This window comes from Malurus melanocephalus, unplaced genomic scaffold, assembly GCF_030028575.1.
Source record: "Malurus melanocephalus ecotype Western Australia unplaced genomic scaffold, MMel_1.1 scaffold_145, whole genome shotgun sequence".
Taxonomy (NCBI): domain Eukaryota; kingdom Metazoa; phylum Chordata; class Aves; order Passeriformes; family Maluridae; genus Malurus; species Malurus melanocephalus.
In genome coordinates, this window is record NW_026623377.1 from 127,467 (window position 1) to 150,616 (window position 23,150).

Consider the following 23,150-nt stretch of genomic DNA (forward strand, 5'->3'; position numbering starts at 1 on the left):
TCAACTTGGCTGCTTTCCTCTCATGGGGATGTCACACAAGATCCTTCCACTAACTTAGAAAGTGCTTTATTCTGCATCTCACTATTTCCATTGAGAAGTTATCCTAATTGAATCAGTTTACCTTTTGAAACATTAATTAAATTAAAAAGATTTGGTGTTGCCAACAAACCAGAAAAAAGCATTTTTAATGTACAGCGGAAATCAATTATCCTGTATCTGTGGATGTAACTGAAAGAATATTATTGTAGTTTCAATTTGTTTTCTAGGGGGGAAGAAAGTCGAATYGTTTTTTAAATAAAATGTTAAGTAGCATAGTTTACCAAGAAGTATAACCACAGACTGGTTTGATGTGTGTTGCACAGCTGGAATTAGAAACACACACACAAAAAGAAAGAAAAAAATAGAAACCACAGAGCTATTAAGCTGAGACAGTAAAGAAGCTATGAAATTGGCTTGGCTTTTATTTTTCCACTTGAAGATACTATTCACGTGGATAAACAGTATAGTCTTTGCAAATAAATAAACTTACATTTTTAAACAAAAACAACAAAACKAACCAAAAAAGAAACAGAAGAAGGAAATAGGAAAAACCCAAAGCAAACAAAACAGTCAGAACATGGGGATAATTAAGTACATAATTTCAAAAAAAAAAATGCTGTTAATTGAGGGAAACGCCCAGCAGAAGGAATCTGGGAAAGAGGTTGAAACAAGAAACAAATATAATGTCCTTCAAGTTTAATTAATTTCTTTGGACAATCTCCAAACATGGAAAGTAGGGGGGAAGAAAAGGAACACAAAATAGACAGTGGAAGAAAAATAAGAAAAGGACGAGGTGACTGAAATTTGAATTTGTAGCATTTGCAGAAATTTAGAAGTCAGTATGTTTTCCTCCCAAAAAGTAACTAGAACTTGAGAGATTGGGAAAATGAAGTTTTATGTGTCCAAACAAATGGGTTCTTTTGAAGTGTTTGTAGCAGCTGGATGCCAGGGCAGCCTCTTCATGCTACACAAAGTCATTTTGTGGCAGAACACTCAGAATGGTGGTTCCTGCTTGTAGAAAATACGGGCTGCTTCATCTATTCTGATTGCCTGGGTCATCACTGCCCAAGCCCTGACCATACCCCCAGCAAAGGACTTCCCATTGGTTTAGCAGTGCTCTCAAGTCAGTTTGTAGCTGGAAGTGGGACCGGTGCAGCCACAGAGGAGTAGCACAGTGATGTGCCCCTGGCAAAACAAATCTGTGCCAGGTCCTACTGTCAAAAAAAAACGAAGCCAAAAGAAATGAGTCAAAGCAAAAAAATCTATATTCCTTTTCTCACCTTTTTTTCCTTTTTTGCTAGTTTGGGTTTGTTTTGTTTTGGTTTTTTTTTTTTTTTTTTTTTTTTTTTTTTTTTTTTTTTTTTTTTTTTTTTTTTTTTCTTGAGATTTCCACTCTGATGCCTTCTCTCTTCCTTCCACCCCTAACACTTCACATCATTGTGTAAAGAATCCCTTTCATTTCCAGTCACTTCCCTAACTCTGCACCTAGACCTGAATTTCCTTGTCTGTCCCCAACAGMCCTATTATTTCCCACAAGTTTTAAGAGCTTTTTCCCGTGCAAGTGATGGGGCAAAGGCTGCCAGGGCAGTAAGTAGCCTGAGGGTGGAAGACAAATGGATTTAGAAGCTCCAGGTGTATCAGTTGTGCTGCAGATTGCAGGAGSAAGGAAAGAGATAGGACGTGTGGACAGATACAGAACTTGTTTACGGTGAGCACTCATGGGACTGACAAAGATCAGTTGCTTAATGGAAGTTCCCTATAAACACTGAATAGATTCCTACTCAGTTTCCTGTGTGAATATTTTTGGCAGAATTACATACTGTCTATTAAAATATTCATAGATAAGCAAAATTCATTTCAAAAGACACCTTTTAAAGATGTACAAAGAGTGACTTCCTCAATCCAAGGTGCTCCCTGACTTCTGTGGGATTTGAGGATACTAAGCTTTGAGGTTCATTAGATCAGAAATATTAAGTGTGTGGTAATGAAGAAGCAGGAATGCAAACAAAATTTCCTTGACTTGAAAAAAGAATAGTTTGATAAGCTGTTATAAAGAATGTTAACCAGCTTTTTCAAAGTGTTTATTTGTATTTATTATTGTGCAGTCTAAGAATTAAACATCTGTGTAATGATGTGTTTACGGTTTGAAAAACATCCTAACGGTCATACTCCTTCCTCTGTAGAAACACTTGCACACTTCTAAACAAGATACTCATTTCTCTGTGTTGTTTGTTTATCTCCTGTCTGGCTAATACACCAATTGAGAAAATTCTATTTCAAACATACCTCTAATGTAAGCAGATGCAAAGACATTGAAACTGGTTACAAGACTGGCCCTCTGAGTTTGCTCATGAAAGACTTTAACTTGACAGTGACTGGTCAAAAATACCTATTTGTTTCAGTTTGAGTCTGCCTCACTGAAACCAAATTTACACTGAGATAACTTCAGTGAGTTCAGCAGAATTGGTCTGAATGTGCTCTAGGATGATGAAAACCAAGCATACTTGTTTTTGAAGAATCCCTTCCYGACGTCAGCACTTAAGAGAATTAAAAATGTTCTTCTTTTAATAATGTGGGAAAAACAATCAGGAGCCATAATAAGGATGGTATCTGTCCCTTTGGAAGGGTGTGTACCTGCCACTTACTACTTGTGTTTCCAATTCTGGTTAGCCTTCTGCATAACTGGAATTCAAGTCTAATTGAGAAGGACATTCTTCTTCACATTTATCTCTGATTACCTTTCCTCCAAAGCAGACCTCATTCCTGTGATTCATCCCTTCATCACGTGCAGACTCACCACTGCCTCAMTGATCCCCACCAAGGGCCCATCTCRGGCACAGCTGGAGATGCTTCCAGCTGGGCTGCCTTGCTCTGAGCACACTGTGTTGGCACTGGCTTTGATTTGTTAAGCTTCATGATATCCTGAAGCCAGCCTATCTACAAGGATGGCTCTTAGACTCTGCCAAGCATCTTCAGCAGCCTTCCCCTGCTTCCAGCAGAGCCCTGGGGAGGAAGGCACCTCAGTAAGTCCTTGAGCTTCTTCCAGCCTGAGGGCACATTTGCTGCTAACAGGCCCTGTGTGCAGAATTTGTTTCTTACCATGCTTGGGAAGAGGCAAGCAGTTCTTGTCCTCTGCAGAATAGGCTCATTTTGGTTTTATAAAATTGAGAGGGTAAAAAAAAAAAATTTTTGCTATTCAGGGTCTTGAGAAGCTGCAGCCTCATTTTGTTACTACAAGTCTCAACAGATTTTTCAAAAGATAGTAGACCAAATACAGGACCAGTTTTTGAAGTTTTTATTCAGCTGTTCTTGATGAAGGCGGCTTTCTCACTGATGCCTACCAGACTCAGGCAGTAAAAAGCAACAAAGACGCAACTATTTGAGGACTGCAGAGTATGGCCCACTGATATGCACCCAGGCAGAAGGAGCAGAGCAGACAAATCAATCAATTTGATACATGGGCTTATAAAAACTTACCGGAATATTATGTCTAAGTGTACAATGCATCTGTGACTCTGAAGCCAACACATTTTCTCCCTGTTTCTTAGAAATTGTCTGGTTTAGGCCACAAATGTATGCTATGGTATATGAAGAATTTATGTGTGATCCAAGAGTCTATTAATAAAGTCCATCTTCTCTGGAACATCTCTTGCTTCTATCCTTTCTGAACAGACATAAAAAGTTAATTGTATCAAAGATCATACAGCTCAGGTAGATTGCTGTCTGTCTCAAGTAGGCTGGGCTCCAGATAAAGCAACTTTTAATGGTTTGATACAGTCTGTGATACTAGACTACTCATACATTAGCACTCAGCACATCCTCTTACACAATCCAATGTGGTAGAACAAATTAATCACACTTTGGCCTGMTAAATGGGATTTGGAGGGCATAACTATAAATTAAGCTTTCCTCAACTCCACCTCAGAATGTTTTGCCCTCCATATTGCTCATGAGTCAAGCTCTGCAGAGCTGAGTAAACCCTATTAATTCTCTTTGTACACAAAAATGTTAGAGGTTTACATTGACAGCTAGAGGTTTTCTTTTTGTTTTTAATTGTGCTTCTCTTCCCTGCATGGAGACAGCAGGTAGAAGCTCGCAACTATGTGGCTGGAACAGGAGACAGTAGATTTTGCCTCCGTGTTGCCTTAGCCCAGTTTCCTATACAAACAAGATTTTCTCTGGTAGGCTCCAGTGTGTCTGAGGAATGATGTTATTATGTGGTTATCACCTTGAAGCATTAGGCATATTTTTTAGCTACAGTAAGCTGACGAATCTCATCTTCTTTGGGATTCTTTGGGAAACAAGTATAGAGGACAAAGGACACGCTTGATTTGCTTGCAATAGTCCGGGCCRCTGAGGAATTTTCATCAGCTCTGGGTTTTTTAGTATTTTAATAGCAGAAGTATTGTATGGGATGCTTCCATCAGGCAAAGGAGAAGAAGGCAAAGGCAGAAGTCAGAGGTGAGGTCACTGGCTGCCAGGAAGGAACCACAGATGGAAGGAAGCACTGTTCAGGGAGCTGGCAGGTCAGAGCCCAGGTGGGATTTGTCTCACCAGACAGTACTAGGGCAGCCAGATGCTTGCCTCCTCCCATGACTTCCTTGCAGTTGGCAAGATTAATTGGCTCTGGATTTCCAAAGACTCATTCATCCTGTCTTAGTCACCTGYTTTAGGAGAGATGATTTGCAGCACAGGGACTGTCAAGGGCAGATGAGAAGTTCAAACTGGACAATGAGCTTTTAGCCCATAGAAGTACAGTTGACATGATATCTGCTCACAAGTATGAGTGAAGATAAAGTTCTTTTGAGCAGTGGAATGCCCTGCCCAAATGCTTTTGTATTCTTTTATATATTTAGAAGAACACAGTGACACAGCTACAAGTTCTCCATAAAGCTCTCATTGCTCACCAGCATAATTTTTAACTTGTTACTTTGCTTTCCATCCATTAGCTGATCTTAATCTATATCTGTCATAGAATGAATAGTCATGAAGTTGTACATGGTGAAGGTTGAGTAGACCTCTGTCATCTTTTGATCATATTGCTGTCTTCTGCTCGTGAGTTTCCTTTGGTTTATGTACTTGGGAAAATAGAAAGTACATTCCTTCTATTTTTGTCAGCCTTGTCAAATTTTCCCTTGAGCATTGTCCTCAGATTTCMAATTCTTAACTCAGGTATCCCACTATGCCATTAGGGTTTTGGGAGTACTCATTTCTCTGTTTAAACTCCAAATCCCAGAATCCTACGAGCATCATCTATCACAGTACTTTATACTGTGTATTCCCTGCCTTCACAGTTGCAAAGCAAAATTTTAAATGTAGTGCAGTTTCAATTTCGATAGCATTCTTTTCATTATCTGAGTAACCAGAAGGAACTGGAGATTTCAGTAGTATTTCAGTTGAATTTTAATCTTTTTTAAGCACATCTTATGATATAGGAGAGTMAAATTCATCAGTTTCAAACACTTTGATGTCTCTTTTTTATGTACTGTGTGGTATCATGTGCATCATTCACCAAATATATGCAGAGAGCTACATAAAAATGGAAGTGGTTTGGTCCTGTCTGTGTTCTCAGTAACTAATATTTTGAAAGGTAGGAAGAATCTGATTTCTAAGTATAGTTTAATAGTTCAATAAAGTAAACAAATAAACTCAAGGGTAGAATAAAATGGAGAGGGTAAAATAATAGATCAAGTAAAASGGTTAAGAACTCATCCATCTATACCGTGGCTACACTTTTGAAAAGGGAAAAGCTGAAAACTTACAATTAACATAGGACAGGTGCACATTTATGGTATTCAGTATTCTGTTGAATTGTGTTTCACCCTAAATGCATGTAAAATGTTTGCCTCATTTTCAATAGCTTTTTGACTGTGAGATATTCTGTAAGCTTGCTTTTTCTCCCTAGCTATTTGTGGTGGTTGTTTGAATTGATGAAAATAGTCATAAAACCATGGTTGGTCTCCATTGTAAAATATTCTACTGCCTTCAGTGGAGCACTGGTCTTACTCTGCTGGGTAATTGTACAGATTGTGAAGAGATATTTCCCACCTAAAAAGTCTGGTGATTTCTTTCTAAACTTGTGTTTGGCTTTGTCTACTGGTTCCAAACTCGGGACCATATGTTATGGCACYTCTCACATTATTTTCCTTGTCTGGTGTTTTCTTGGTTGGCCAGTTGCTTGTCTGTGTCAGAATCTATAACAAGTTAGCACCAGCCTGCAATGTTTATTCAAGTAAAATTCACAAACATTTTGCTTGTTTGAGCACTACAGAACACAAACCTTTCAGGTTCCAACAAAATAGCAGGTAGCTCTTCCAATTTGCCACTTATACTTTAGATATTCTTGCCCACTGTTGACAAATTTGAGGCATGTTGACAAAGTATCATACTTTCCTAAGGAAAGTGCTCTTCTATTCCTTATTTTCCARTTAGTTTCCTTAGAATGAGATCCTGCAAACATACAAAGGATTACTATTTACTTTCAGTGTGTAGGTAATGCTAGCAAATTCAGAATTTACTGTTATGAAATTTTGTCCTTCATGCGTACCAAAGCCTATGGCAAAAATTGCATGTGCTTCAATGAAACCTGGAAGCCTTGATACTGAATTGAGAGGCAAGATTAATACTTGACATGATTGATGAAAATGTGACATATTCCTTCACTAAGACTAGCAGATCCCTATACACCCTGGCTTTCTGAAGAACTCTGCAAAGAACCAGAAAGTTCAGTTACTGTTTGCTACTACCTGGCATTGTATCCCACTCTGGACTGCTAGTGGTGAGCATTAGAGCCAGGCTCGTGCCAAGTATGGCTGGTTTTAATACATAGGACTCCTCTCCAAACTTCCAATTTGTATAACTAGCAAGGTGTACTTTTGAGATCTGTTTGCTTAGTCTTTCAGTCCAAGACCTCAAATCTGGATAGAGAGAGCTCAACTTTACTGTATTTGATCTTTCTCAGTTTTGTGACTGAGAAACTTAAAAAGTAGTACCAAAGAAATAAATATGAGGATAGTTTGAAGAAAGGTGAGCATATTGTAGGATCAGTTGTTATTCTTGAATCCCATGTTTGGTTGACTTGTTTTGCTACAYGGGTTTAGGCAAGGGTGTGTCATTAAGCCCTGGTGAAAGGAACATGGCATATCAGGGCATGTATTTTTTTTGCTTCTGAAGAAGCAGGTCCTTGCTTCCCTTTGAACGAGACTGTGTGACCTGAACTGCAGATTTCTTCTTGTCTCCAAGTGAGCTGTTACCCAAACTTCCAGTYTGGGGAAGAGAGAGGTGTAATTTGTGCTACTCCCTTGTGAAACAGTGCAAATCTCCTRCTAATCAGTTCTTCCCAGGCTCTGGTAAATGTTCATTATCAAAGAAGGAAAGAGTGAACTCAAATAGTCTGACATAAATAGCATGCAAGGRAAAAGAACTGCAGGGAAAATGAAAGGCTCTGACAGCATTTTTTGTACATGGGACTGTTGTCCTCTGCCATTAATGAGAGATGTGCATGCTGCTAGGTCACACACCAGCAATAACTTGATCTGCTTTGAGTACCTGATCAYCTTTCTGCCAAATTAGCCAGACAGGGCTAGTGCTGGCTTTATATTGACTTCAGAGAAATAGAAAACATCTCATCTGGTATAAATCTTCTCTGTACAAGCTCTTTAGTACTTCTTGATGTCCTGACTTTCGGTCTACTCAATAGCTTTATATTGAAGTGGTGTGGCATCTTTTATCCAGTACTAGAGGTTAGATRGTGAGATTTAGTGTCTGCCTGAGCTGTAGCCTGATATAGAGCATGATGGCAAGAGTAAGGGTGGGAGTGACAGCCCATTCTAAGTATGGTCTGATGCAGTATATGCATTTTACTTGATCCATTTGGYGGGTGCACAGCTTAATGTCCCATTCAGAGTGAGACTAAGTGAGCAACTGGTACAGACAGATGTGAAACAGAGATTGAGAGGTAGATACAGATAGATATATCACATGAGGTCTTAATGGATGAGAAATTCATGCTTTACATTCACTAATCTGAGATGTCTCCTGATAGATACCATCAAATATGTTGCACTGTATCTTTCTGTAAGGACAAATGTTCACCGAGGGCAGATGAAGGCCAGCAAATTGGCTGGATTCCTGTGGTTTGCACCCAGGTGGCTGAGAGGATGAACTAGCATTCTCAGGGGCCCCTTAAAGCCCATGGGGTCCTACTTGATTTAAAAAATGCTGTTGTCACACTTTCCCTGGGACAACTTTGATGGGGATGATCTGCTAGTAGTGCAGTAGCAGAGTATTAGTATGTTACGAAAAAGACATTGGCAAATGCCCACTAAGCAGTGTTTCCATAGCTATGCAAGGCCAGAATTACTTAGAAGTTGTTAATCTATTTTTCCTGTTGCTATTTAAAAAARGGCAAACAAAGCCATTGTATGTGCATTTGAAATAAAAAAAAACCAGGCATCCACCACCTACTGAAATGGTTATCTAAGAGGCTGACAAAAATTCTGAAGACTACAACTTTTCCCTGATATTTCAGCATGCTTTAACTTTAAATGTAGATTTAAGGCTTACGGGAAAACCTAACCATTTCCTAGGGGAGTGTCTGAATTCACCCCAGAATGTTTCTGTCCAATTCATTGCACCAACAACTGGAAAAAAAAAAAAAGATATTTTGACAGATCCTTTATACATGTGATGTTCTCCCCATCCCCCAATCCTGACACAACTAGGATCCCATGCAACATTAACCTTGGGTTGGATATGCTAAAAAATATCAAACCTGTCTTTTTCTGATGAAGGTGATTTCATCCAAGGAACTGGATGAATAGAATTCAGTCTATATAAACTACATCTCTTAAAGTAGTAYGCCCTACAAAATACTGCTAAATCCTTTCACATGAAGTTCAATGGCTCAGTTGGGAGAGAAGCTGAAACAACTCCCTAGAGAAAGGTTGAAAGTATCCCAGATAATTTAAAGTGGATGTTAAATGATGATCTAACTAATTATAACAACCTAARTATCAGCACCATTAGCAATTTAATTTCTTATTATAGGATGGCAAAAAGGAGATAAACAGATTACTTATGCCAATTCTGTGTGAAATGCTATAATTTTTGTGTCTTTATTGGATGTAGCCTGTTAGAGATACTCTGCTTTCCTCCATATGCTACCTGCCTGATAAGTAACAAGTATAGGGTGCTTTTAAGAGCAGAAAAAGGAAACTCACTCTGCTTGTTTGTTTGGTGTGTTTACAGTCATATAAATATAAATATCTCAGGCAGAACAACATTATCCTAATTTTCTGGAAAAAGGAAATATTCTTCTGAAAAATGTTCATAGTAATGAAATTCTTTAATGCAAAGTGTCATCTGAAGTCAAGGAGTGTAAAAGTATTTTGAGCAAAAGTTTGTATTTAAGAGAAAGAGAGCTCAGACTTTCTATGTAGACAGCCCAAAAGTGCAGAATTTTCTGCAGAAAACAGTTCTTTTTGTCTTTGTGTAAAACTCAGCTCTTAGCCTTAGTTTTCCTTTAGTAATCACAATAGAATTTGAAAAGAAATATGTCATTTTAGTATTTRCAAGATAAACAGGCATAAAAAAGTACTGAATTTTGATATTTCATTTCACAATACAGGATTTGAAAAACCCTAGTGATGGATACATATTTTAAATAGCTATGTTAGTTAGATTAGACATTCAGAGAAATAGGATGGTGTAGAAGAGATGATCTGCTAAAGCAGAAAAATAAATCTGTTCACTAGGGATCAGTCATTTTTCCACTGAACTCCGGCAGTATTCCCCAGTAGTAGAAGAAGACTTAGAGATTCCTTGCTATGGACCATCAGGAGGAATTATGTATATCAAGCCTGTGAAAGGTTACAACAAGCATCCTTAGAGAACTCAGACTCTTGAATGAGGGTTGCAACTTCGACACATTTGGATATTTACTGATAAATTTCCTTTTTATTTTTCAATTGCAATAATATCAATCAAAAATCCAAATAATGAAAGAATCCAAAGTTACTAATTTATACTACTGTGTAGTGGTACATCAGTTTATAATTTCTTTCAAAACTAAGAGATTCCAAACAATTGGTTCTTTCCCTACTCAGGGCTCTCTCATTTGCCTGTTCTATACCAACTYCCCATCAGAAACTGCAGATAAGATTTTTGCCCTGACTTTTATATCCTTCCCAAATGTGATCACCTCCACACACCACTCCTGCATCCCACCTTAGTCATGAACCTTTCCTTGTGCCCCCAGCTGCAGCTTCTGCAGGCTTTGAGGATTTTGACATGGTACCATCTCACACTCCTCTTTTTCTTCCACAAGGTGCCTCGACACCTCTCTGCTGTGCGAGGCAGCCATGGAACAATGGAGATGCATTAAGTGGGAGCAAGGCGTGCTGGTCAAGTTCTCTTGCGATGGATATTACATAAATGACCAGAATTGGTGCCATTGCTCCATATTCCAGTGTTTCACCTGAGGTTGCCCCTGTGAAAGCACAGCAGACCTGTCCATTTCATAGAATTTATTCTAGTATGGTATTTGCCTACTCACAAGAAAGTCTGTCTTAAAGGCTTYGTCTTCTAGTGGAGGACACCTGGATGAACAGCAACAGCTAAGGTCCTTGAACATGTCCAGTAGAGCATTCACTGGGACTGGAGAGAAACGAGAAGGTGGTGCAACTGGGAGTGGTGAGAAGACTGGCTCTTGGTGTCACTGAATRTCAGGTCTTCTGCACGTAGCTTATGCAAGCAGAGTCCCTGCTCCTTCTGATTGCGCTTTCCTAGAAGAGTAGGTGCAGCAAAAAGGGAATACAAGAACACACCCTGGAGGCCTGTAACTTTCAAGTCAGAGGCTGAGAAGAAATGGGGACACAAGGTAGGCTGAAGAAATGCAGAAGTATTGTGCATGATATAACTTAGAGCAGAAATGTCTTGTGGTTGTGGCATGTTGTGTCAGAGAAATGAGTTTTGGCACAGGTTAACAGGTCTTCTGCAAGACCCAATTCCTGCTTGCAGGGAAACATAACAGACAAATCTGAGGTCAGTTTCTCTTGGAGAGACAATCTGGATATGTGGATAAATCATTACATTTTATTAATGTGCAGTTTTTGTCTTCCCATTGTATCTTTCAAGCATGTTTCCTCTGAATCAKTCATGAAAGATAATAAGAAAGGCATGCCCCTGAACAGAGCTGCCCATTTTAATTTCATTTAGTTGAAGGGTCTTGGGTGCTCCAAGCTTCTTTTGTGGTCTTCATTGTCAAGGTGTTGAGACATTTACAATAGGTTTCAAATGGCAAATGTCACCCACTCACGGTTGGGTTTTTTTTCTGCTTGGCCTGACCAGACACAGGCACAGGCAGAGGCAGAAACTTCAGTTACTGTGTTTCCCTTCTCTCAAGACTTTCAATGCTCAGAAATGCATCAGGAGGCTATTTTCCATAAGCAAACCTTAAAGCATTCTATCACCTCTTTAGTTTATAATTTTTTTGTCTGTCTTGATGTGGATGTGAGTTGGGTGTAGGGAAATGTTTGGGACTTTTTATGTCAAATTAGAAATATGCGTCTTGAGCAGAGTTTGTGTGAATTGTATTAAAACAAACAAACAAACAAACAAACAAACAAACAAACAAACAAACAAACAAAACCTCAAAACACAAAATAGATATGAAATGCTGTTTTGTGATGCAACAAGATGTCCAAATGCTGAATAAATAATTTCTTTTAAAAAAAGTCTAAGGTGAATATTGATTTGAAGGCTCAGCCTCAACTTAAAATCATGCCCCTCTTTGAAAGTCTWTTAAGCTATTGTTAAAAGCGGTATCTTAACATCAGCAATACTGAATTATAAATGGTTAGAGAAACTGGATTTTCTACATTAATTTGTTTCTTTAACAAAATACTATTTTGTATGTTGGTTAATTTCCCCTGTTACTTTTAAGGGTTTTCATTATACAAAGAGGAAAAAGAGTTTAAGAAAATTGATTGCATAAAATAKAAAGCAATATGCAATAGGCAGAAAATGAGAGAAGGGTACAATGGGCTGAAGGATTTATATAAGGAATGACATTGCTCTTAAACAGATCTGTAAGCAGACCTGAGGTTTGCCTAATCATTCTGCACACCACCAACCCATATATATAGGTATATGTGTATATATATATATGTATCATGTTATACACRTTACACAAAGTATACACACGTGGTGGTATATATAGAACATATACCTAAACCAAAATATCCACAGTACTGTATGAATATTATAATGTATTTGTATACTGTATAATGCATATTATAATGAAACAGAGCTAACGTCTTCCTGGTAACAGGAGACTGGGAAAGGAAGTCAAGTAAGATAAAAAAGTTGGAAGAATATCAGCTCTTCATATTGGTTGGTATTCAGATCCTGGTTTTGCACATCTTCCTCACGTAGTGCAATGCCTGTCAGCAGGATCACTTGGGCAACCAGGGGCTGCTTCTTCTGAGCCAGGGTGGATTTGTCTCCCGGCGTGCTGTGAAATCGCTGGCTATGGAGCCAATGGCACCAGGGCACAGGCTGTCGTGTCCCAGTCCCACCTCTAACAGGGCATGTGCACGTGTGGCAGCTTGGGTGATGWGTACCTCTCATGCAGTGGGAAAATGTCTGACTTCTGTGTTTATCCTGAAACCTAGTGCTGTAAAACCTGCACACAAATAGGCATCTCTGGGATTGCCAGGGCAATTAGTCTGACCGTGCCAGGCACCTTTCCGAGATGCTTCTTTGCACCCAGAAAAGATTTACAGCTGGAAATCAACTCCAAAACAGTTAGCCTGAGGAAATTAGGGTGAAGTGGCCTTTGATAAGATTGCCTTCTCTTTGTTTCTAAAAAAACCTCATGGACCAAGTCACCTCAAACCACAAATACCTGCAGCTTTGTTTTGTCATAAAATTAACATTTTCAATGGTGAGACTAAGGGAAGCTTTATGAAATACACAGCATCAAAGGCCCGTGTTTCATTTCCCTCAGCAAACATACCTTTTCTTTAAAGAACTACTAACTTTTGTGGGACTTCCCAAAWGCTTAGGGCAGTCTGAGCTCAGGTACCTTGCTAAATTGCATGCATCAGTAACAGACCTTTAGTTGGCTTTGTTGTGAGCCAGGTTATGAACAAAGGTGCATATGAAGTGTTTGACATAGATACTTTTCCTGAAAGCCTGTCCCACCTTGTGATTTGACAGAAAATGGTTGTGGTAATGTTCATTTATGGTTTCTCCGACCTTTTTAATATCAGGGGAGCAATCTGCAGAACTAGAAAAAGGTAAGGTGTCTTGTCAGGATGTGTCATTTCCCAAAGGATGGAGATATTGGAACAAATGGCATYCTAGTTCCTGCTATTTCTGAATTGCAGCATGCATTGCTATGGGAAACCTGCTCGCAAGGAGCCTGGGGGAAGAACGGAGGTGAGGGGCAAAGAGGGAGGCAGTGGGGAGTCCTGTTTTGTAGGGTGAAGGTCCGGGGAAGCTGGCAGGGTACTGGGCAGGTGGGCTGGGAAAGGAGAGGCAAAAGCATCGCCACCACCCTTCCCATCGCCCAAGCACTTGTATTCTTTCCCCGAAAGAGCTAATCTTCAGTGTCACATAGCTTAGGTGAAACTTTCCTTGAAGTCCTTCAGTCAAGTCAGCCTGCGGCGCAGGAGCAAACGCTAGCCCAGAAGCCGCAGCACACCGAGAAAACCCATCCGGAGGACACGTTTCCCCCTAAAARCACTGAATTTTTGGCGGGCTGGAGAAAGGGGTGTCTAAGGCATCGGTGCGCGGGAAGCGGRGCTGCAGATGAAGGCTGAGCTTAAGGATGGAGCGGGAGAGGAGGGAGAGGGATGAAGCGCGACCCGAGGCGGAGGGGCCGCTCCGGGGGGGCCCGCCGTGGCCCCGCGCTGCCTCCTGGCTGTGGGCGGGGTGTCGCCGCCCTTGGGCCGCCGCCGGGGCGGGCCGGGCAGGGCCGGGGGGATGGCGGGGGAGGAGGAGGAGGAAGGGGGGAGCGGGGGTGTCATGCCGAGAGCGCGCCTCGCAGCCCGGCAGGCCGCGGCCCGACCCGGACCCCGGGGCGCAGCCCTCCGCCTCTCCCCCAGGCAAGCGGCCCCGCTCCCCGCCGGGCCCCGGCACCCGCGCCCCGGGCAGCAGCCAGCCGCGTCCCGAACGGGCGGAGGGAAGGCGGGGAAGGAGAGCRGAGCCCTCTCCGACGCTCAGAGGAAGGGGAGGGAAGGGGGAAAAGTTTAGCGGAGGGTGTTTGAATCGGGAGCTATCCCTAAAGAGACTTTCCCCTGCTCTGATCCAGAGGGCAGCGCTGGGAGGAGGGGGCGGCGACGACGAGCAGCCCTGCAACATCTGTAAAACTTGAAGGAGGCGGCGGAGAGGAGCGCGCGAGAGGAAGGAAAGAGAGGGGCGAAAGCGAGAGGGACAACTTTTCCGACACGTGAGTACCTCGGCGCGATGTGTTTGTCCCCCTCCTTCGGTGGCTGCGCCGAGCCAAAACAATGCGGGACGGCGGCGCGGCTGGAGGGGACGGGCGGCACGGGACGGGACGGGACGGAGGGGTCCCCCCTTCTCTACGAAAACCGTTTGGTACCAGGCGGTGGATTTGGGGATATATTTTTTTTTCTTTTGCTCCCTCTCTTCTTTTTCTTCTTTTTCTCCTCCCCCCGCTCTTTTTGTTGAACCAAATCAGAAATGTCAGTCAGTGCGAGTGAGTCAGAAGGGATCAGATTACAAGATCACTGAAACTGATGTCGGACCCGCGCACACACACCCCCACACGGAGGCAGAGGCGCGGGCTGCTCCCCGCAGGAGGCGGGCAGGGATAAAACAACCACCAACAACACCCGCCGGCCCTCCTCTGTCGCCCCCGTCCCGCCTGTGTCCCGTCCCGTCCCCTGCCCCGCGGGATGCCCGCCGGCCGCGGCGGGGGCCGGCCCCGCTAGCCGCAGCGGGGGGGGAGAGGCGCGGGGACGAGCCGGCGGCCCCGGCCCTCGCCCATGGGCAGCACGGGGGCTCGTCGGCAGCGGCGGCAGGTACGTACCCACTTGGGCGAGAAGTTCTTTGTTCCCCCGGCTCTGCTCCGGGCCACTTTCTCGTCGTYTCCCAGCGCTCCGGCCCCGCTCCCGGCCCCCTTCCCGCTTCTCTAACTTGGAGGCGGGGGGCAGGGGGGACCGAGGTGTCTAACCCCCAAAATGGCTGTCACGGAGCGCGGGAGCCGAGGGCGCGGGGCGCGGCGGGGGCAGTCCCGCTCCGGGCCGGGCCGGGCCGGGCTCGGCCGGGCACGTCCCGCGGCGGAGCTGCCGATGTGCGGGGAACAGCTGCCGGTTTATTTCCACTCCATTCTTTCTCCTCGCCCCAACTCCGTGCGCGACTCCCGGGCGTTTTCACGCCCGTGCGGCGGGARGCCGGCATAAACTTCTTAGGGGGAAGGCGAGAGGCGCGGAGGAGAATCCSCTGTCACATCTGGCGGGGCGGAGGGGCGCCCGGGGGGCCGTCGTTCCCTGCCGGCTGCTCCCTGCGAGGAAGGGGCGGTCGGGTCCCGGTTGGCAGCGGGGCGCCGTGGTGCCGGCGCCTCTGCGAGCGAASTAGCGCTCGGCCCGCTCCGCGCCGCCGCTGGCACGGGGTCAGGCTGGGGAGCGGGCGGCGGGACGGGCCCGGCCGAGGCCGGGCGGGACGAGCGGGGCGGCTGCCCCAGGGGAGCTCCTCGGAGCCGCCCCGGGCCCCCACCGCGGCCGGGCCGTGCACCGCCCAACTTCGGAGGGTGGGAGCAGAGCGCGTTCGCGGCGGTTCCGATTGTCCCGTGAAGTTGGTGGGGTGTTGGCACAGTTCCCGCGCCCTCGGACGGGCCCGCCGGCTCGCAGCTGCCAGCGCCCGCTCCCCAGCCCACGCACCACGTGAAGAGTAAAGGTAAAAGGAAACACACGCCCCCCGCTCCCCATCTCACTCCCCAGTTTTGTTTTTAACCCTCTGGTGCGTAGTTTTGATCCGGTCCTGCGATTACGGTGTCCGTGGCCTTCTGCCAGTTTGTATGTAGATATATTTATGTAAAACATTTTCTCCCAGCTCCTTGCCAGCTGTTCCACATTTTCCAGCTGCCACTTCAGTTTGAAATGATGGACTCTGCGGATCTCAAAGAGCCTTTTAGTCAGGGGTTCGGGTAGCTGTCCGTTCGATACACAGTGTCACGTTTTAGAGGCTACTTCACTAAAGGAACATTAAATAGCAACCCACTGCAAAATGCTCATCACCGTCGCGCYCCTACTACTTCCCGCTTCACTTTCAAGGCTCAATAAACATTATTTTTAAGCTTCAGCGTGCAGACTTCGTTTCTTTTGTGTGCGTGCTACAGAAAAACTTGGAAGCAAAATTTTCCAGAGGCCTTGGGATGTGTGGCTGATTAAACCAACAAACATTTTTAGGAGGGCATGGATGCCTCTCTCTGTGATGTAGGTATCTGTTTTGAAATCGTTTAAGTCAGTGGAATAGTGAGAAATCACTGTTTCTCTGTGTTACAAAATTGTTTTCGGTGTTGTGTTCAATGAGATTATGGATTGAAATGTGCCAGAACTAGCCTTAAGTAGTTTGAATATTTGTGCAATTGCATTGTAATTTGGAAAGGTGCCTCACTGATTGATTCCTATAATTATTTCATTTAGATCCTTTATTAAAAATTAATAATGATCTGACAGTTTCTTAATTACATATGTCATGATTATTTTGAAGGAAGACGAATGCAGTGTTTTAAAAGTAAGGTAACCTTAAAATGTAAAAATTGCCATGTTCACACCACTGTATTTCAGTCATGGAAATAGATATTAAAAGTAATGGTGAATGAGTTTAGCAATGTAAACTGTGGGCAGCCTCTTGAGAGTTTGTTTATATAATGAAGGTTTGGGTTTAACGAGCTAGTATGTAAATACTTTCAGTTTTGTGTATAGCCCAATTCTAAAAGCATAAATAATAGTAACTATGAGAGAAGGCTATTTTAAGGATGGGGGATTATTTCTTTAAAAGCAGGATTATGTGATTTTGAATGAGTAGGAAGAATGAGTAAGAAAAGGACTCTCTCAGTGTATGTGTATTCTTTTAAGCAGCAGTGGAAGCAAAACTATGGCTTAAGGTGCCCAAATGAATGCACTCTTGCATTCTGAGAATAGCATATGGTTTTCTGCAGCATATGCTGTTTTCCAAAGCTTTTCGGTAGAAGTACAAAACAAAGACATCACCTGCATTTTCCTGTTTAAGTGTAGTAACTTTTCTGGCTTGAGAAGATGTGCAGTGGCCAAKACTGTTTTACTGTTATGCATAATCATCAATTGTGAAAGATGGTGCATTTTCAAACACAAAACCAGTTTGTAGCTAAGAAATAAAGGTATAAGAGGTTATAAAAGATTTTTTTTTTTTTGAATAGTTATTGGAAAAACCAAAATAACCAAGTTTGTAGATACCATTATAATTTGTTCACCTTGCAGGTTACTTAACTTTTTAACAAGATAAATATATGCATTGATATTGAACCATGAAAGTTACACTTCCTCCCTCATTTTGGGGAAAGCTATTCGATTACTTACACTTCTGTAGTAGTGTGTTTGAATTTTAYCCTGCATATTGAAGGAAGAAATGGCATATTTTTATGTTGAATGTTAGTGAAAAGTTAGTCCTCTTTGCCTGATAAATAAGGAATTTGAGGGCTATTAAAGCAGGGTTTATTTGGAGTTATGGAAGGAAGCATTTTAATGATCAGTGTTGCATGTGTTCAACTAAATGGAGACAGTAGTGTACAAAGGAAAAGCAGACTTGAAGGAAAAGTGAATCAACGAGTCATGAAATCCTCAGGAAAACCTTAGTAATGGAATGTTAATGCTTTTAGACTATAGTAGATTACCTTAAAAGTCAGGCTTTTCTTCTTTATGCAATTGTTGTAAATCCCTAGCTAAAGAATACTTTGAAGAATGCTTTAGTTTTTCTGGCACTCTTATTCTGTAGTAATTCTGGTTGTTTTGGAAGATTCAAGGTATTTTCTGCCAACTTGCAGTTAGGCAATTAAAATGCTAAAATGGCTACAGAGGAAGCCTTTTATTTAACAAAAGGTTCAGCTGTAATAATGATTTCAAGTTGTCTTTTAACCACAGGTTTTATAGACATCCTCCCTTTAGACTTTGTCATTTTTATAAGGGAATTGATTTGTTTTACTTTAAAATCAAATAAAATGAGACAGAATAAACAAAAATAGGGCATGGGTGCTGCTGCAAACTTTTCAAGTTCTTTCAGTGCATTTTTCATCTTTACTTTTATTTGATAGGTCTGTGAAATAGAGCTGTAGACTGGCAGACTTTAAATGAAATTTCACACTTTGATGATTTTTTTTTTAAACTTTGATATATTGACAGCAAAAGGAGCTGCAAAGCTTTTATATAACTTGAGCAGTAATGCCAAGCAGCAGTCAAACGTCTCTATGCATTTGTGTTTAACTGCAGAAGAAAAACATGTCCATGGGCAGTAGAGGGTTCTTATCAACTCCCTAATCCCAGATCCCAGCAAACCTTGAGGGCATGCCTCAGATCTTGCTGAAATCATTGTAGACTCTCACAGTTTGCAGATTAAATATGCTATGTGTTCCTGGCTCCAACAACAGTTTTATGAGCTCACTAAGCTTCCTGTTTTAAGATCCTTTTCTGAAGTTTTTAGGAGCTGCTAAGGGCGATGCTGTCTATGGCAAGTGGTACTTAATTTAGGGACACTTTAGCTATTTCATTCTGTCTGTAAAAAGAGCCAAAATTGCTATTTTCAAATWAGAAGTCGAGCTGCACTGAAAAAGAGGAGCTCCTTTAAAGAGGGATTCGGTTTTTTTAATGTGTTTGTCAGTATACAAGGTGACAAAGTTTATACGAGGCTTGATTTGTTTTATGGGGCTTGACTTTGACTGGGCTCTTTAAAATGAGACTTTTTCAGTTGTAATTCTAAGCACAATGCAGCTTTTAGTACATAATTTCTGAGCCTCTTTTAACCAATTGTGTTTGTAGCAGCTCATTAAAAATAACCTTTGAAGTTCTCATTCTCCTTTAAGTCTCAGAGAAGGGAAAGTATATTCTGCCAGGAATGAATTTCAGTGAATCAGGTAGTCAACCCTGRGACTTGTTGACCCTTCTGAACGTATGGTATCGCACGTCACATTCCGAATCTGGTCTTTTCTAGCTGCTAAATAGTTAACTCTCACATTTTATTCACTGTAACCATCTTTATGTATTCGGTGTAATAGTTTTAATTAAAAAGGAAAATACTTATTGTCCAACAACATGTGTCATATTATTCCCGAGAGAACTTGAGCCAATTTTGTGCTTAAAGGTTATTCAATGAATGAAATTTTGAAAGCCCATTTGTCAAGGTACTGCACGGTTTCTGTTAGTTTTCAACCCCCAAATTCATTGTCCTCGTGGCCCAGTCATTAGTCAGYAGTGTATTAGTGCTGCCTTCAGGCAATGCTGCCCAGCACTTCTTCACACCATTATAGCTCTAAAAGTGTACTCTGCCGACTGGTAGAATTACTGCTCTGATTTCCGCTTGGCTGGTTTTGAGGTAAGTCCCCTCCCTACCTTCCAGCTCACTCTAATCCCTGGTTTCTTTTAAGGCTGCTTTCTGCAGAGATTTAGGGGAGAACTTTCTTAAAGATTGTGCTGGCATCATACTGTGGTTTTGTTGTGGTGTACGCTGTACATGTAAATTGCACCTGCCTTACCTTGAAAGTGTATTAAATTGGCTGCTGATCTGAAGAGTTGGTTTCTCTCTAACAAAATGAGAAACGAGACAATACACTAATGTTAAAAACCCCTGCAAGGTTATTTAGATTACAACAAGGGAAAAAGTRATAGGGATAGAATGTGTTTGCCTCTAAGTATTTGCTGGGTGTCAGAACTGACAATATCAAAATCACTACAAGGAGATCTGATTGAATAATTTTCTTAGCTGATGTTGCCACTCAAATGTCAAGTTGTTTTTTACACTGATTATCAAGATGATGAAGACTTTAAAAAAATKTGTTCTTTGTTTATTTTTATTGATGCTCAAAATGCTGCTGTATTTTTTTTTTGGTATCTGATATTTAGTTCAGGGTAAAGTACCAACAGATGTTTTGTTGGTTTAGAGGTGAACTCCCCCCAGCAGTGTTTGCTGCTTTGTATGATACTCTGTTTCCTTCATATAAAATGTGTAAATATCAAGAAAATCAACTGGGTGTAAAGAATACATCATCCAGCTGCCCAGGGAATGAAGCCTTCCTTAGCTAAGATGTATGAATACCTGAAACTGAAGAATCAGAAACACAGATCGAGTTAGTGTCAGTGCAGTACGCTGTTCTGAACCGTGATTTTAAAATGAAATCCCAGTACTACAGATTCTAAGCTATCAGGATGTGATTTGGTGGAGTTTTGCTTGGCTCTTCAACTCACTATGGATGTTTTTTCTAGGAAAATAGTACAGCTGTATAATTCTATGATTACACTGTTTTAACAAGGGTAGTGGATTGTGCATTTGCAGGAGTTCAGACTTGTGCTGTTGTGTTTTGTCAAGTTACTAAAACTTGAAGGAATTGTKATGCAGTTCTACTGCTATTCTGAGACAGGTGTAAAACCTAAAGTAAACTGTAAAAGCTGAAGATAAAGTTTTATAAAGTACCTTTCACACTTGAAGTTCTTCCTGTGTATATGGAGTTTTCCTAGCTSTTTTACATCTGTGTTGGGTTAGAATATGAAGTTCTGGAGGAAGGCATCCCTTAACCTGAAAGTATGCTGAGGGGATAAACAGGTTCCCAAGGAAGGGATTGTGATCAAAACATGGCACTTTCAAAAACAGTCTATTTGATTCCTTTGATCTTGTTTTAAAATGCTAATTGTAAAATACAGAATACAGTCGTTTCTTCTTTCATTTGCATATCATAAGTTCGGAACAGAAGGAACATCTTTGCAATAGATGTACATTAAATACATTCTTCCTTGAGCTCAGTTCCTGTATAGATTGACATTGATATATAGATGTAGTTTTGATTCTAAGGAAACTTTCATCTGTTGGGATTGATGAGATAAAACAAAAAGTGTGAAGAAAGTGGTCATTTCACTGGAATGTTAAGCTCCAATGCTTGAAATTAGAACATTTTTTTTCTGTGGAAGTTGTAGTGACTTCCTACTTGGCTAAGTAAGTGGTGCAAAGATCATCCATTACAGATGTTTGTAATTTGCTTTGCCAGGCTGTTTGTTTGTTGACAAAAAGGGAAAGAAAAAAAATACAGCCTGTATTGTCACCGGGAGTATTCCTAGTATCACTGTCAGCAGAGGAAGTCATAGGGTATGTTATCCTCACAGCAAGTCTTGCTTCTCCCCTCACTATCTCTCAGGATATTTCCRGCCTTCAAGATCTTGAGCATATGAATGAACCAAAATTCAGGTTTCATAAAACAAACATGTTGCCAAAGGAAGTCACTGCACTCTTACTTAAGTTTGTTTTGGATTTAGTGCTTCTGAGTTCCTGAAGAAAGATGGAGTAAAAAGAGTGTCGWTTTGGTAGGAAAGTTTGAAATGTTGCCCCTCATTGTAACCTACTGCTACAAACAGTACAGTCCACAGCAGATTTGTTTTTCTACCCTTCTGTGCTAATTCTTTTACAGCTAATCTTACTCTGAGTAATTATTAGAGTTTTTCCTGCTGCAGAGTTTGAAGCACAAGTTGGATTGCAAAACAAGCACTAACATAGCTTACTCTGTATTTTTGAGCAATGTTAGGCAGTGTATTGGAAGGAGTTCTGATTTCTCTAGGGTAAGTGCWTTACTGGTTTTAAACACACCTCCTTCCCAAATATATTTACTTACTTGGAGACTTGAAAGATTTGTCACACTTTTTATTTTTTAAGGAATAAACTGTATTCTTTCTGTTGTACTTAGAGAGCTTGTAAAAGAGTAAAACAAATAATAAGGAAACCCAAGGCCCTGTGATTAAAATAAAAATTGCTTAAATGCAGAGTTAATGACCTGGTTTGTTTGTTTTATTTTCATTGTGGGCTTGTTTGTTTGTTTTCCTTTATTTTAAAGTTCAGTTCCTTATTGTACAGACARTGAATTGATCATAAAATTTTACCTCAGAGGATATATCATATCTGAATTGTAAAGCCACTAAGATATGTTTTAAATCTGGGCTCTGTCTCATCTTTGTGTTGCATGTTCCCAGACAGCAGCTTCTGTGAGGGATAGACTAGTAGGATAGGGACAGTTCGACCTGAATCCTCCAGTGTGGTTATCCATTGGGTTCTGTTTACTGAGTATGAAAATGAATAATTTTTTTTCCTGGCAGAAGTCTGTTTTATTTAGATACTGGGTTTAATCTGTTGAAGTAATAGTAAAATCACTTAATTGGGGTAATACTTAACAGCTTTCTAAATCCAAAAACAAAAGCAGAGATAATCTTCTTGTAAGACTGTGTGGTTGATGTGTATTTAAAGCAACTGAGGTGCTGCCTCAGTAGAAAGTACCACTTATTGATCCTACTGTATGTGTATGTTTTAAATATTTTCAGAACTTTTATGTAACTGAATTTATCTATGGCAGAAATACATAAGCAGAGATAATTCCCTGGGAGTTGAGCAACTATTACAATCAATCAGTAGTTCAGTGTATGCCATAGAGTATTTTTTCACTTAGGATCTTAATCACGAGGATGCTAATAGCACTGCTTTGCCTAGCTGATTGCTTTTGTGTTTGTGATCCTCTGTTATTGTTGCTACAAGCTATTTAACCTATCAGGAACAGATCAGATCGTCATTAACCAGGCTTTAGGTCTAGTTGTTTTTCCGTCTTTATGGGGGAAAAGGAATCAAAGGACAGTAAAAAGGAAAAGACAGCAGATAGTAATGGGTTTGGAAAGATTGTATTAATACATGTTGTGTCCCTTAACTTGGGGTATTTTTCAATTTCAAGCTACAATTCCATCTATCTGATTCTGTCAAGGTTTTTTTGTTGACTTTCTCTGTCTTCCTTCCTTCCTTCCTTCCTTCCTTCCTTCCTTCCTTCCTTCCTTCCTTCCTTCCTTCCTTCCTTCCTTCCTTCCTTCCTT

At 41.4% G+C, this 23,150-nt stretch overlaps 2 protein-coding genes across 3 annotated transcripts in view; both read left to right on the forward strand.

The window, feature by feature from the left end:
- Positions 1–14,028: 14,028 nt before the first annotated feature.
- Positions 14,029–16,431, forward strand: LOC130576598 (translation initiation factor IF-2-like). The gene is made up of 2 exons (XM_057371379.1): positions 14,029–14,150; positions 14,422–16,431. Exons 1-2 carry the CDS (start codon positions 14,029–14,031, stop codon positions 15,959–15,961), a joined length of 1,662 nt encoding a protein of 553 aa, XP_057227362.1. The 3' UTR covers positions 15,962–16,431.
- GLI3 (GLI family zinc finger 3) overlaps positions 14,429–23,150 on the forward strand; it is a 202,867-nt gene continuing 194,145 nt past the window's right edge. For both annotated transcript variants that reach the window (XM_057371346.1, XM_057371347.1), the window contains exon 1: positions 14,429–14,494. The gene's annotated coding sequence lies outside the window, so the exon portion shown is untranslated. The remainder of the gene's footprint in view (positions 14,495–23,150) is intronic.